This window comes from Pelecanus crispus, chromosome 7 (genome assembly GCF_030463565.1).
Source record: "Pelecanus crispus isolate bPelCri1 chromosome 7, bPelCri1.pri, whole genome shotgun sequence".
NCBI classification, from domain to species: Eukaryota; Metazoa; Chordata; class Aves; order Pelecaniformes; family Pelecanidae; genus Pelecanus; species Pelecanus crispus.
Genome location: NC_134649.1, coordinates 11127340 through 11142289, shown reverse-complemented (window position 1 = coordinate 11142289; position 14950 = coordinate 11127340). Strand labels below are relative to the sequence as shown.

Genomic DNA, 14950 nt, shown 5'->3' with positions numbered 1-14950 from the left:
CTGCAGTAAAGAGAAAGATAATTCTTAATCAAAGATAAGGAGAAAATCTTTGAATCCCAATGTGGATTTTTCCTTCCAAATACTTTTTTTAGCATTGGTCGAATATATCCCCTTATATCTCCCATTTGCGTTTTATCAGCTGCATTTGGACATATAATAAAGAGCAACTGCAACCTTTTGAAAAAATGTCCTGTGAACCTCTGTATTTGATTTCTTATAAATTGTACCCCAGAGCCACTGAGGATGACTTTATTAATGAAATTCAGCCCCTTGGCTCTAATGCCATTCTGAAAATTACTATCAGATATTAATGTGACCCTCGAAGTCAGAGAACATTATAGACTAAAACTACCTTTTGCTCAGTAAATTCATGATCTGTAAAATAAGATTTTACTATAGTTCATCAGGAGCATAAATGCTTTCTAATAAAAATTATGGATTATAGACTGAGCCGGTTAGACCTCTTTATTGAAGATAAGAGGCTTCTTACAAGATGAAATCTGAACGGCGGCCTGCGGTGGTGTGCATTGGAGATAGCTAGATTTGAAAAGTGCTTTTCTTCTGCCTGGTTGCTGATTATGAGTATGACATAAGGTGATGGTTTTTCTCAGATTTAAGCAGATTGCAAATATACTTTTGGCATATGCCTGAGTCTGCGTACCTGGGGAGCTATTTTATGTTGTATAGATATGTCTTCATGGAGTTTCTCCTTTTTTTCCACTGAAGGAGTTTAAGAAAAGATTTAGGTGATGTCCTTTTTCCCCCCAAAAAGATACAGCTTTCCCTGTTCCTCATGATTCTTTCTCCTCTTTTCCTGTATCTTTTGTGAATTTTGAGAAATGGTCTGGGATGGGGAGGCAAGTGAAAGACTTAAGACACTTGGTTATGCATTCTATTTAAGCATCAAATAGTATTACGTATTGTCTGCTTTGTGTATAAACATACATTTATGTGTTTTAGCTATGTTTTAACTGTGCGCACACAAAATTTTATGAAATAAAATGACAGTGTTTCTACTGCGCTGTGATTATTTGCAGGTTTATTCCTGAACCCTGGTCTCCATGTAGTGCCACATGTGGCAACGGCATACAGGTGCGAGATGTGAAGTGCCGAATTCTTCTTGCGTTTACTCAGACTGAGGTTGAACTGCCTGAGGAGGAATGTGAAGATGTGAAGCCACCAACAGAAAGAGTCTGTCACCAGGCATCCTGTGACAGTGATCCTGTCCCCTACACAGCAGAATTTTCACATGCTGAAGATGGCAGTGTGATTTATGACTGGGAATACATTGGTTTTACTCCTTGTTCAGCCACATGTCTTGGAGGTACATTTATTTATTTATGTATTTATTTATTTATTTATGTATACTGAGCTGTAAGAATTTGGTATTGTTTGACCGTTGTTGGGTTGTCTGTTAGTGTTACCCTAAATTAGCTATGTTGATCTGTAGGAAAACATGCAGCTTCAAGTTTTAACTTATTTCTAGGTTATCCATAGAGTATTTCAAACTACTTTGTTTTCTTTATATCCTATGTTCAAACATCAACTTTATTTGGTTAAGTAAGGTGCAAGAAGTTGTTGATACAGCAACTTGCTTTACTCTTGTTTCTGCAGGAGCCTTGGCTGCCAGGCAGTTGGTGGTACCAGCATGTGTAATGCATCAGTGACGGGCATGTTTAGATGACCTTTCTTTTCCTAGGAACGGAAAGTGTATAGTTTCGGAGTTAAAATTCCCATGTTAATTATTCCTTATCTTCCAAAATGCTGCCGTTTTCTGCAGTACAGTAGGGATACAAAGTTGTAATTAGGGAGACTTGCTTTCAGTCTGACTGGCATGAAGATCAAACGGGAGTTTGTTTAGGTCTTGGTACAGTATATCACTCTATAGGAACTCTGTGCCATACATCTGTCTGCAAGTAGTTAGGCACATTCCTTTTTGGATGTAATCGAATCTCCCTGTCGTCCTAAGTACATGTTACTAGACAAGGTTGCTGGTGTTGCTACTACATACTGTACTTTGGGACTGAACACAAGTGAGTTATGAAGTGTTAAGTGGAGGCAGTGGAATTGTGAACACACCTATATATGACAGGACTGATGACATCAGTGGGAAGTGAAGACAGTTGTACCCATAGAAGAAATAAAAAATGTAGAAAAGGGGAGAACAGAAACAATTGGAAGCAGAGAGCCTGTCTAGAGCTCACAGAAAGCAGCCTCCTTTGTACTGCTCACCAGTTCAAACCCTGCAGACAGAAGTTGGGAGGGATGCCCTAGAATGCTATCAGCAGGATGGTAAGTGACTGAAAAAGTGCCTCCTTTATCATTTACTACTGCTGCTTACTGATGTGGTTGATCTGTAGGAATAGCAGCACATGTGATCACAAAAGGTGATGCATCCCATTCCTTCCACTACCTTCAGTGGGCATTTCGACTGGCAAGGCAGAAGAGGCTATAGTCCAAGTACATATGTATAAAAGTGACACAGTAGTGACAGCTACTGTGACTGAGTGTCTCTGTTTCTTTATTTTAATGAGGGAATTGTTTTTAGAAATAAGGAAATTGTACTCTAAAGCAGAAACAAGGCTTTCGTTACTGCTAAATTTGTAGTTCTCATTCATATCTCAGCTAATTTCTGTAACATATGATCATTCCATTGCCATCTTAAATTCACTTTACTACTGCTTTTTAGCCAATGTCTTTGCCAGAGGTGTTCTAAAACTCCAAAGTTTTGGAATTTTGAGGACATCAGCAGACATCTAGGCTGAAATAATCTCTAGGCTTTGCCTGCTATTGCACATGTACATGTTTGCATTGTCTGCATCTTCACATGTGAGTTTGTCCATGCAAAAAGTTCACACAAAAACTTGCACTTGGGGTGCAAGCTGACAGTAATTTAAGTAATTTAAGGAGCCTGTACTGAAGACACTAGTTTCATTTGCCGGCACGAAGGAACTTCAGAATGACTGATGAGCAGAATCCCATGTTCAGCTTCATTTTTTTCCTGAGGGAGCTGAGTGTGAATTCTGTTGTTGACTTCTGGCCCTTTCATGAATTTGTGAGGTTGCCTGACCCAGAATTGCCCTATAGGTGTTCTAGTAATCTAACCATTTGTTTGATATGTAATAGAAATGATCCATTTAAAGAAGTTTTAAAGAAAATATCTGGTTGTGTTCTTGAGACTTCTGTGGTATCACTGGTACTATGTCTAGACATTTTTCTTATGTGATGCTCCTGGGAAATGTGGGAAGTTGTCAGGATATTTTATCAATGAACAGTTTTAGAAGTCCTGTACTGTTATGCTGGTTAGGTAGCAGTGATTTTTCCTTCTATCAGTTCTGGTCTTCTTGCAGCCTTGGCAAAGGCTTTCAAACAGACCAAAAATTACCTGCCGATAAATAGTTTTAAGGGAACCAGACATCTCTTCTGTTTCCAACTTATTGCAATGTACTAACTAATGATCTCACTGTCTACTATTTTTCCATTGTGTAGTTCAAAGGAGCCGATCCACTTCTGCTAAGTTTTATGTTCAAATCTCATTTCAATTAGATGAACTCTTTGGTAACAAGAAATAAATGTTGTCTGAGTTTGGAATATCCCAGTGTAATGTAAATTATATTAGGTACTTTTTCTCTAGTATGTATGTATCTAGCAGTGGCTATTAAAATAAATTCCTGTGGATTTCTGTATCCTTGGAACTCCCTATCCCCATTTCTCAGTGCTTGACTCTGAATGTCTTGAAGTCTGCAGGGTCTAAGTAGGCTGGAAGCTTTATAGCCACTGTTTGAGCAAGGACTGAATCTCTGTTTCAGTGCTTGTCACTTGCACCTTTTTTTTAAATCCTCATACAGACTAGACTTTTAATGCAAACCCCCCTCGGGTCCCTCTCCAAAGCAGATGTAAAAATGCAGATGGAAACATTGTTTTTGAGGTATTAGAATTACAGAGATAGAGCAATCTGCAAGGCATTATCAAACATCATCTTTACTTTCCAGTTCATCATATTCAGCAGGTTCTAGAGCATTAGTAACACGAGTCTTTGGCCATTTTGTGTTTTCCCTCATTTTCCCAGATTCTTTTTTTTTTTTTTCTCAATCTGAAGAACTTCGGCCCTGATGCGAGAGCCCCCAACATAAATATAAGTTTAATTTTCATAATACTGTCAGTGAGAATTAATAGTTGTTATCAAAATAAAGAGTACCCCTGAGGAGAAACAAATGTCTTTCTTGTAATCTGTAGTATTTCTTCAGTGTTGTCAGTCATTTAGCTACTCTATAATATTTTAATTTTAAATGTTTTCCATTTAAAAAAATAACTGAACTTTTTTTGGGTCCCTTTTTAAAAATACCTTTAATTGCAAGAGGCATATTTTGGTATTTCAGTGTAATTATTACTATTTATATTCCATATGCTTCAAAAATTGTAATTCGGGCCCCCCAAAGTCATTACATTGGCTTAAAAATACCAAGATTAAACAATAAATACATATGCACTTCTTGTTGTTTCCTCTATAGTCTGTGGCTTTGAAAGCTTTAGGGTGCAGTCAAGTTGTGTTTTCAGGCTCTTGTCTGGACCATAATGGCTAAAAGTTTACTATTTTATTTATAAGAAACCTGAGATTCTTAGAAAATCAGTGGATTCTAGCCAAATTTAAGGGCTCTTAAGAAAAACAATGACTGTTCTGAGACTCAGCTTCAGCATATGAAGTTGAGAGCGTTTGCAATAGTGTTGTAGGCAATTTGATAACTGGTTTCTCCTATGACTAGTTTCATTACCCGCAGTCACTAACTGTTTACTCTTCTACAGGAGGAGTATAAATAACATTGCCAGTTTCAATAGATTTACAGTGAGGCTCAAGCATATGTAGGACTTGGCATTTCTTCTGAGTTATTTTCAGCTGATAGTACATATTTTTAAGCAGTCACCAAACTGAGACTATCTGATAGAAACAAATGACTGCCCTTCCTCTTCCAGGTGTAGAGAATAGATCCAACCTCTTACCATCCGCACAGCAACTTTCCACTCCCATTTTCTTTGTACCCTAAAAAAGGCAGAAACAAAAATTCTGGGCTTTTTCAAGCATTCTGATCTTTTAACACAGCTTCATGCACTGTGTATTTGACTGCACAGAAAAGCTAGTAAAAGAATGTAAATGTATGTGGTTTGAATGCTGGGTTAAAATAGAAAATATTCTATTTCACTGAATACTAGGATAATTACTACAATAGTGCATCAGATTACTATAAAAATACTTAATGCTCCCTGCTGCATACATAATGTTTTAGTTAAATTATCTACTATGTTTATATTATAAGCCAAGAAAGTCATACATATAAAACTTTGCTTGTTTGAATAATAGATTTTTCCATTTTCCAATCAACATAGAATAAGAAACTTATCAGTGATTGAAGTTCCCAACTAATGTAAAATTATAGTTTGGGGTGAAAAATCCGATTAATTGACAAGACATTTTGACAGTTAAGTTCAAGCAAATGCTGCATCAATTAAGTGTAGTTATTTATTGAATAGAGTCCTTGAACCGAGAACCAAGGAATAGGAAGGGTGTGTGTGGTGTGTGTTGAACAACTCTTTAATGTCTCTTTTGTACTTATGGCATCAAAACAGGGTGCCATTTTTCTTTCAATAAGGTCCCTGTGGGGAGGAATCACTACTGCAGTTTGTGCCCTGTAGTTAAGTCAAGTGAAAGATACACTGCATATCGACATTTTCTTCTGGTAAGACAATTAAAACTACATAGGTCATGCTGCAAGGCAGAAGTGGTTTAACGAACTCCAGGTGGCAAGCTGCCGTCAAAAGCCATCACCTGGTATGACATGCCTTTTGTTCATTTGGCTGGCCAATTTAGTTTTGATAACACTGAGATAAAAATTTCCCATGGGATTACTGCCGACTTAGATGGTCTGACAGGAACCTCATTTCATTCCCCTCCTTCGTGTGAGATACTAAGAAGATATTACTTATCGCAGCCTGTTCCGGAGCAGCATCACCTCTGAGTGTGGTTCTCCCACAGGAACACAGGGAGGTCAGTGAAACTGAAGGTTGGTAGCATAGGGAGGTTTTCTCCTAAAATAGACATTATATGGATGCTTGATATGTGCTTGACTGCTTGTCTGGTAATGTCATTCTCTCTCTGACAGAACACAATTTCTGAATCTTTATTTCTCTGCTGTAGACAGTTGGACGTGCATTTCCTATGTAAGGGGACAGGGAAGCTGCTCCTCTTAAACAAACACGTGGGGATCAGTTGGGCAGAAAACATTTGATTCCCTTGGTTGTCAGTCTGGAATAAAATAGTAGAGTTCTAGAAACCGTGTTTATTTACTGATTTGTATTTTTTTGGGCATTTTAATGTCTGCCTTATAGTAATGGTATTCACTGTTAAAGGTTTCTTCTCAGCCCTGCTAATAAAATACGTTTTACTCAATGTGTGTGTTCTATGTTAATGTAATTATCAATACTTTGATATAAGAGAACTGAATAGGCTGTCAATCATATTTAAGGTCAGGTCTTCTGTTCTATAAAAAATTCATCACTTTGTAGATGTAGTCAAAACATTTATATAACAAGGTCTTTCTGAACTGAGAATGAGTCCCAGAGGGGATCTAGAGGCGTACCAGAGACCCTGAAAGAAATCAGAGTCTACATTATTGTGAAAATCACTGCTAGTCTTCTACTGCTGAAGTGTCTGAAATAGGTGGGCTGGTTCAAGTGTTGCAAAGAAGGATTGTGGCCTGACTGGCTGATTTGTTTATAGGTGGAAGGAACAGCTTTGGTTTATGAAAAAAATGACAGTGCTCATGAATGTGTTGTAAAAGAGAGAAATATGGCCATTGGCATGGAGACGAAAGTTTCAGTGTAGGATATTTCATTGAGCCCACTGAAATGAGAGTGGCTAATGATCAACAGTGCCAAGAAACCAGTCATCGTGCACAGCTGACACAGAAGCAGCAATAGTTATAGTAGCCTTTGTGTAACAATAGTGGTGATGTTTTGAGGTAATGTCATAGGTGATGCCATGAAGTTGTTAGTGACGGTTTCTAGTTAAAAATGCAATTCCCTTTGAAACCTTAGAAATTGGTCAAAAGAAAAGAAATACAGCCTGCTGCTGAAAGCAAGTTCATATCCTTACAAAATCACTGGAGATAAGTGAAAGATAGGAAGGAAATGGATTTAAATTCTTTAAACTATGACTCTTCAAAAGCCATTTTTACCTGGAAGCAATAAAATAGGTATTTTATTATTTCAGTGCTTTTTTTGTTCTACAGGATTATGATCACTAGCACTGCTTATATTGAACAACCCATGTACATGGGATCCCCCAAGTACATCACAAACCATCTTGTCTTTCATATGCATGTGAGCGAGCTTTGAAATTGAGCAAGGCCTTCATACTAGAAAATACGATATATAAAATTGGATAATTACATAGGTTTAAAATAAAAGTAGTTCACAAAATGTGTATTCGCTAAGCTGACTTGTTCTAAAGCAAACTTGTATTACGTTTCATTTTGACTCATAGAAATTTGAGTATTAGTAATCTTTCATGCTTCAGTAATAAGATCCAGGTAGCAAGAGCTGCAGATCAGAAGGTGCCAAGAACGGTCATGAGTGAGAAAAGCTCTAGGCTGCGTGAGATTCGCTGCCTTCAGCAAAACTATTGCACCTCTTAGCCCCTATGAGAAAGGTTTGATGTTTAGTCAGCCATTCTCCTGACTGCAAAACTTGTAGTTTTGCAAGTTTTCTGCCTTTTTTAATTAAATTTTTTGCAGATCTTTAGCTTCTTAAAGAACGTAAGTGAGTAGGAATCACTTTTAACCTGATTTTGGCAATGAAACCAGTAGTTGGCTTGGGACCATGACAGAACCAGGCAGATGTAGTTTGTGATGGTGGACAAAGAAACCTATTTTCTGTTGCTTTTCAGAGAGGTAGAATGTCAAAGCAAGCCTTTTAAATATCACAGAAGTGCTAGATATATTTCACAAATATCTTTTGAGGATTAAATATATAAACTACCTCTGTGTTCCTTTTGACTTGAGAAGTTACTTTTAAGCCTGCTATCTAATTCAGTGTTCGGAGCTTTTTCACTAACTATTATTCAAGAGTAGGCTTTACAGAAATCTCTTCTGTCTTCAGTGTTTCATGAGTGTTTTCCTTTTTAATTCAGGAACACAAGAAGCCATCGCAATGTGTCTGCATGTAGAGACAAAACAAGCCGTCAATGAAACCCTGTGTGACAATTCCAAGAGACCACCACCAATGACTCGTACTTGCAATATGAAGCTTTGCCCTCCGAGGTACACTGTAATAATGAAATCATATTGTGGCGAAGAAATGGTTAATATGACTTAAATAAACTTTGGCTTTCTCAGAAAGGGTTCAGATTGCAGGGCTGTGGTCTTGCTTTGGGATGAAATTTCACTGCTTCTGTCTTTAACAAGGTTTTGGGGTTGGGGGTTTTTTTTTTGGTCTTGTTCACTCCTTTTCCACTCTTCACATCTCACTGATAAAATAGGGAACATTTTCTGAAATAAATCTCTTCTGTGTAGATATTTGCCAGAGTTGGAAAACCAGCCTTAACTCTTCTAGTGGTACAAGGAAAATTTTAAGGCAATTTCACAAAAAAACAGAGAAAATTTACTTTCTATCCTTACTGAATGAAAAAAGTAAAATTATGATTTCAAATTATTTTAATTTCATGCTTCCTTAGTAGCCCCACATAGTTCCTATGGCTTCTTACATTTATTTGGAGATTCTGGGAAAAGAACAAACCCAGTCCAAATCGAAGAAAACTTAGCTATTTTGGTCACTTGATAGGGCCATATGCGAAATTTTGACATGTGCTGTCTTACTTACTCACTTTTGATCTCTGACATCCCTGATCCTTTTCATATTGTTCCTATGTGTTTGCAGAAACTTTCTCCTGCAATATGTAGGGAAGAAGTTAACAGGAACAGGATGTTTTATAGAAAACATATACACATTTAAAGGAAGCTTTGTAAATGTAAGCAAGGTCTGTTTACATATTTACATTTATAAACATAAACATCAGCAGGTTGCCAGCAGGCTGGTTGTTTTATGAGGAGCATTCTGAAAGTAAAAGCTGGAGTTGAATTTGTCTGGAAATGACTTTATTACTTTGTTGTTAATAACTTCTGCATTTCCTTGTTACCTGCAAGTTTATAAATCTAACTTACAATTTTGCATTACAACCAAACCAAAGGGCTGTTTTAGCCATCTATCAATAACTGTGCCTTCAGTTACTTTTTGCTGGGGTCCGTTTGGGTATGATTGCTCCTTCTGCAGTCTGAGGCGAGTTGGTGAAGCGTGGGCTTTTGGCTGTGTTGTTGGTACAGGTGGCAAAGCGGCCCCTGGAGACGCTGCTCAGCTACGTGCGGGGTTGGGATACAGACGAGAGATGTGTACTGCCAGCAGCCGGGAGGATCTGCTGTTGCCGCTGAAGACTGCAAAGACAAAAAGCCTCATTCTTTACAAGCTTGTAACCAGATTGATTGTCCCCCTGTTTGGCATGTTGAGGAATGGCAACAGGTATGACTGGGTTACAGAAATAGCTTAAATGTGTTCCTCTGGCTAGGTACTTGAAGTTCGCTAGCTGGAATAACATGGAAGGTAGCTCCTAAACTTTAGTATGTAAGTGTTTCAACTGATTTCATTAGAACAAACTAATCCAGGGTCAAAAATACTACTTTGGACTACTATGCCAATGGCTAGTTGCAGGATGAGGTGGAAAGTCCTTTCTAAGATTTCAGAAGGCTGGATACCAGTTACTCCAGACATCACCTCTATTTCTATGCTCTGCAAACACAATAGCCTGCTTTTGGAGACATTGCTTCATTTTTTTTTTCCTCAAGGACAAAGTTTCCTAAGCTCCCACCAGGTATATTAACTGATATGAGACATAGGCAGATCTACGTGTAAGATGCATGTTTTTCTATAAGATTTCTATGACTTAATTGCATTCAGGTGGTGTGATTTTTTTAACTTAGTAGTTCGGTTCTCATCATCTCTAATACATTAGCTGAACATTTTAACAGAAGAATTTTCTACTTGCTGCTTCTTTTTTAATTAAAAGTAGATGCCATTTTTCAAGTGAGCATAACCAGGGAGGGGGAAGCTTACAGTGTTTGTGTAAAGTAAGTGTGATGGGTGAGCACAGATGTCCATGCTATGTTCTCCTCTTCTCCTTAGTGTTCACGTACTTGTGGAGGAGGGATTCAGACTCGCAAAGTGTACTGCAAGCAGCTGTTGACAGATGGAAGTTTTCTGAAACATTCTGATGACACTTGCCAGGAACCTAAATTGCCAACTAGTAAACCATGTGCAAAAGTTGATTGTCCTCCTCAGCTAGTTGTAGGAGAATGGTCCAAGGTAAGCAACCCACAACAAGGGCGAACAAAAACCTTCAGGTGCAACATGAGTTCTAAAGATTTCTGCTTGGGTGAATAAGATGTTTGGGGCAACAAATTCACAGGGTAGCTGAAGGTTTTGCAAGGCATGCACCTGGACTAAACTGTGCATACAGTTGCTGTGCATCCCTGCCTACAACCAAACTGATCACATCCCCCTTCCTGAGCTGTGTTTCAATTGCTGAAGGACAGGCTGTAACACATTGCATGCATTCTACCAGACTTCTTTAGCTATCAATTATTTCATAACAGCTTCCAAAAAGCAAATCTCTGCATTATTCTGGAATATGTCCTCCTTCTGTCCCATTTAATGCAAGCTTGCCTACCAGTCCCTGTTCAAAAAAGATTTATCAAAGTGAATTTAGAAGCTGCAGTTAAGGGTTCACACAATACAAACTAGGAGAGAGGGTTGAGAGAATTGACACAGAGTGTTTGGAACATGCTGAATTGTTTCTCTTAGTACTACATCTCATTGCTCTGTTCTGCCCATGGTTGGACATAAAGAAATACTGTCATGTTATTTTAATTGTTCCTAAGTTGCTTGCTGGAACAAATTATCTATCATATTCGTATTGCCTGGAAAAGTGGAGAGAGTTTAATGTTTGGATAACACAAAGATTCATATGAACTAGAGCATATACACTCTCTCTCAGAAGAGGAAAAAAACCGCCAAACTAGTTTAAAATTAGCATGTGTGGCATGGGACACCAAGTTTAGTTTGACTGCATCCTTCCTTTCACAGTGCTCAGTAAGCTGCGGTGTTGGAATCCAGAGAAGGAAACTTGCCTGCCAAAACCTAACAGCAAAGGGCCAATATGTCACATTAAATGGATCAATGTGTAGTGGTCTGTCTCCTTCACTGCTTGTAAGGTCTTGTCAGATGAATGCCTGCAACAGTAAGTATGTTACTTCATGTAGTTTCTTGCTAATTTGGAATGATCTATTTATAAAGAAAAATCTGTATACAGGTTAATTCACTCATCTCCCTATACTTTCACACATTACTAATCTGGCATAAACTGAGCATCATAATTACTAGACCAGTAATAACAGGATTGGTTTTCATTTTTTTTCTGCCAGTCAGAAATAAAGGTTGTGATCTAACGAAGTAGTTTTTTAATACACTTTAATGGTACATCCCTCTCGCCTTCACACTTACCTACATTTGACCTGCTTTTTCCTTTATCCTTTATGCTATCCCAACTGAACAAAAAAAAAAAATCCATAAATTGAGTATAAATTACAAAGGACATTAGAAAAGATAAGAATCCAGTTCTGGCTTGTCTTTTCACTGTACATTTGCATTACACTGGACATTTCACTTAGCATGGTGGAATTCAAAACCTGAAACTCTGTGCCAGTGATAACTTTAAGTATAATTTCTATCTTTCTTTGTAGAAATGGGAATCCCAGTCTCATGAGCTTTGCAGGAAGTGATGACAGTACAGACACTCTTCAAAAAATCCAGTATTTTGTTCCTGCCTATGTAAAAATCCTTTCAGAAAAAGCTGCCTATAGGAATTGGGCAATTTGGGCACAACTGAGTTACGATGCTGATGGTAGTTGCACTCATTGCATATGTATAACACCGATGGAAATACCTTACTGATACAGAGTACGTTCAATTACATGCAGTAATTTAGAACAGGCAGTTCTAATTGCAGGTTCCTTAAGTCTGAACCTGTGCCCTCCTTCCTTTATGAAGGAGGGTTTAGTTTGTAGGTTTGGGGAGCAGGCGCTGAAAAGGAAGGAAAAAAGGAGACGTTTTAGTTTTGAGGTGGGGAAAAAAACTAAAAGCCTTCATGAATGGCCTGGTTTTGATCACAGATCACAGAGATAGACATGTTTTGACCCAATTCGTAGTGCTGTCAAGAAATAGCTACTTTATACATTTTGAAGCTTTGCTTTAAAAATTATTCACAAAACAAAGTAAGAACTAGAATAATTACTGATTCATACATAATATGAAACTTCTTTTCCTGGCCTGCATTTCAGATTAACATGCCAAAATCCTGAGGTTCAAAACTCCACTTAAATAAAGCCCTGTGGACTTTCAGGAATGTCCTTGGCATAAGGTTTAATAAAATATTTTGAGCTGCATATCTATCTGAATTTAATTAATTGTGGATAGTTGAATGGCAGTGTAGCTGGTTTGCAAATTGCTTAGCACAGACTGATATTAAAGTTACATTATCAGCTTCCACCACAGTGCCAAGAAAGCCGGACAGTGGACTGCAGAGGGAATGCGATTGTGCTGAATGGGTGCAGATCAAAGTCATAAAAGAGAATCACTGTTCTCTCCCTTCATCTCCACAACTGTTTGGAACAAGGGAGCCCTTGCAGCTCAGATCTGCCTGGCACTTCCCCGGCTAGGCAACAGGAGGACAGGAGAAGGTGTGAGACATGTCCATACCCATAGTTCCATTTTGGGTTTTGCAGAAGGAGCGGGGGCAGTGGCAGCAGCAGGTTTTGGATTCATGGGAACATGCAGGAGGCATCTCCTCCTGCTGCAGCAATGGGTTCAGGCTGCCTTGAAAGGGGAGTGAATAGAAGGCAGGAATGTAGCATGGCCCTAGGATGGGCAGACGGCTACAGAGTGAAGCGGACTCAGTGAAGAGCAGTGTGATGCATGGTGTTCATGCTGTTAGGGGTTCTTGCCTTTGGGAGCAGTGTTTCTGAATGTGCCTCCTCAAGATTATGCTTCTGTGGCTCAGATGAGCTCCTCCTTTTTTACTGTCTCATGACAGTGCTGAGGCTTTTTAGACTTAATCTTTTACCTTGGGACTAGTTATCATAGCAGTTTTCTACTTAATAAGCCTTATTAAGTCAGAAACATTCCTGACTGTGGCCTCTAAGACATAGGAAATAACACCAGTCTAGCCTTCAGGTCACCAGGACCTGACGCTCAGCTAAAGCTGTAGAGGACCATTAGAGGTCATGGACTCAGATGGATTTGTACCAGGTGATAATGAGGTCCAATGGCTCCAGCACGATCTAATCCTTAACTTAAGCAAGATTTACCTTGTAGAAAAAAAAATCTCCCAACCAGTCCGTTACCTCAGCAGCTGCAAGATTGGATGATACTAAGGATCTAGAAAATGCATACTTATGTGGCCTCATATATTTATATGACCTTATATATTTATATGGCCTGCCATCCACAACTCTGAACTTTGTTTCACTCCTAGCCTTGCTCACCAGTCACCAGTAAAAATATACACACCCTTTAGTGTTGAACTGCTAATGAGAGTTAGTGGTCTTTCTTTTTTTAAAAAATGAAATGGATGAGACTTGTTAACATATTTATAAGTATGCACTGGGTTTAATTCCATGTTGGAATAACTAGTGTAAACAGAGCACAGCCTGAAGTATTTTAATTTGTGTGTTTAAAGTTACACTTACTGTGTCTGTAAGTTGGATTTTGGAAATGGAAGATTTAATACTGGAACACTTCCCTAAAAATAAATATTTGGGGCCCAGTAACTTATTAAGAACAGGACGCTACTTTAATAATTTTAGTAAACTGAGTGCCTAAAGCAATTTATTTGTTGTACCACATGAAATGGTTGAGGGAACCATGTATCTGGATAACGAATACCGATTTAAAAGCTGTGTAATTATGAAACCATGATATCCCCACAGGTCTGAACTCATTACCCAAAACATTGAAAATAACCATTTTGTTTTATAAGCATAAGAATGCACTCTAGGGTGTAGTTCATATAGTGTATGCACTTATTGAATGCTTGAAGCATTTAGCTTTTCACCTATTTCTTCACAGCGTATTTGAAGCATATGTATATAAGAAGCATACGGTTTTTCAAATATCATTTGTGTGCCATCAATGCAGTTGTCATTTTATTTATGTACCTACCAAGTGGAATAGTAGTAATGATTTCAGATTCAGGCATGCTGAGAAGCATTTTGATTTGTGTCCCCATTCCTGGCTCATCAACTTATTCTGCAGGCTCTGAGTTTTTTCTCTGTCACATACCGAAAGGCTGGGTCGCCAAACACAATTGGATTGTTTTCTAGCACCAACGCAGAGCGTTTCCCGACTCTTCCCAGCTGCCCAATTTCATCTTGCATGGAACGAATTTGGGGGGTGCGTGACCTTGCTCCATGCCTCCTACAGCGCTTTGTTTCTCACCTACCTAGTGTTTTCTTAGTAGGATTAGTTCTACTGATCGAAGTGGGGCACAGTAGTTGCCAGCAGTGAGTCAACACAGTGGTATCCAAAACATTGCAGTTATTCTTGTGTTGTCTCCAGTGTGCCCATCCAGCCATTGCTGGGAAAGCCTGCCTGGGGTGGTATTCATTCAGGGAGCTCCCTAGAAACCTCTCAGCATCCAAGTGCCTGCAGTACAACGCAGGAGGAGCTCCATAATACCCAGTGGCTCCATACCCAGTCTGCACGAAGCTTTATGCAGTTATTGTCTGCTTTTGTCAATTCATCTGATTACAATATTCAACCTCTCAAAATTTTGACTTATTTCTCTCTTTCCTCC

The 14950-nt window shown here is 38.6% G+C and overlaps 1 protein-coding gene across 2 annotated transcripts in view; it reads left to right on the top strand.

Moving 5' to 3' along the window:
- ADAMTSL3 (ADAMTS like 3) overlaps positions 1–14950 on the top strand; it is a 188917-nt gene that overhangs the window by 145566 nt on the left and 28401 nt on the right. For both annotated transcript variants that reach the window (XM_075713979.1, XM_075713978.1), the window contains exons 16-20: positions 1038–1324; positions 8183–8312; positions 9372–9564; positions 10225–10404; positions 11185–11338. In XM_075713979.1, the coding sequence (XP_075570094.1) occupies positions 1038–1324; positions 8183–8312; positions 9372–9564; positions 10225–10404; positions 11185–11338 (944 nt within the window). The remainder of the gene's footprint in view (positions 1–1037; positions 1325–8182; positions 8313–9371; positions 9565–10224; positions 10405–11184; positions 11339–14950) is intronic.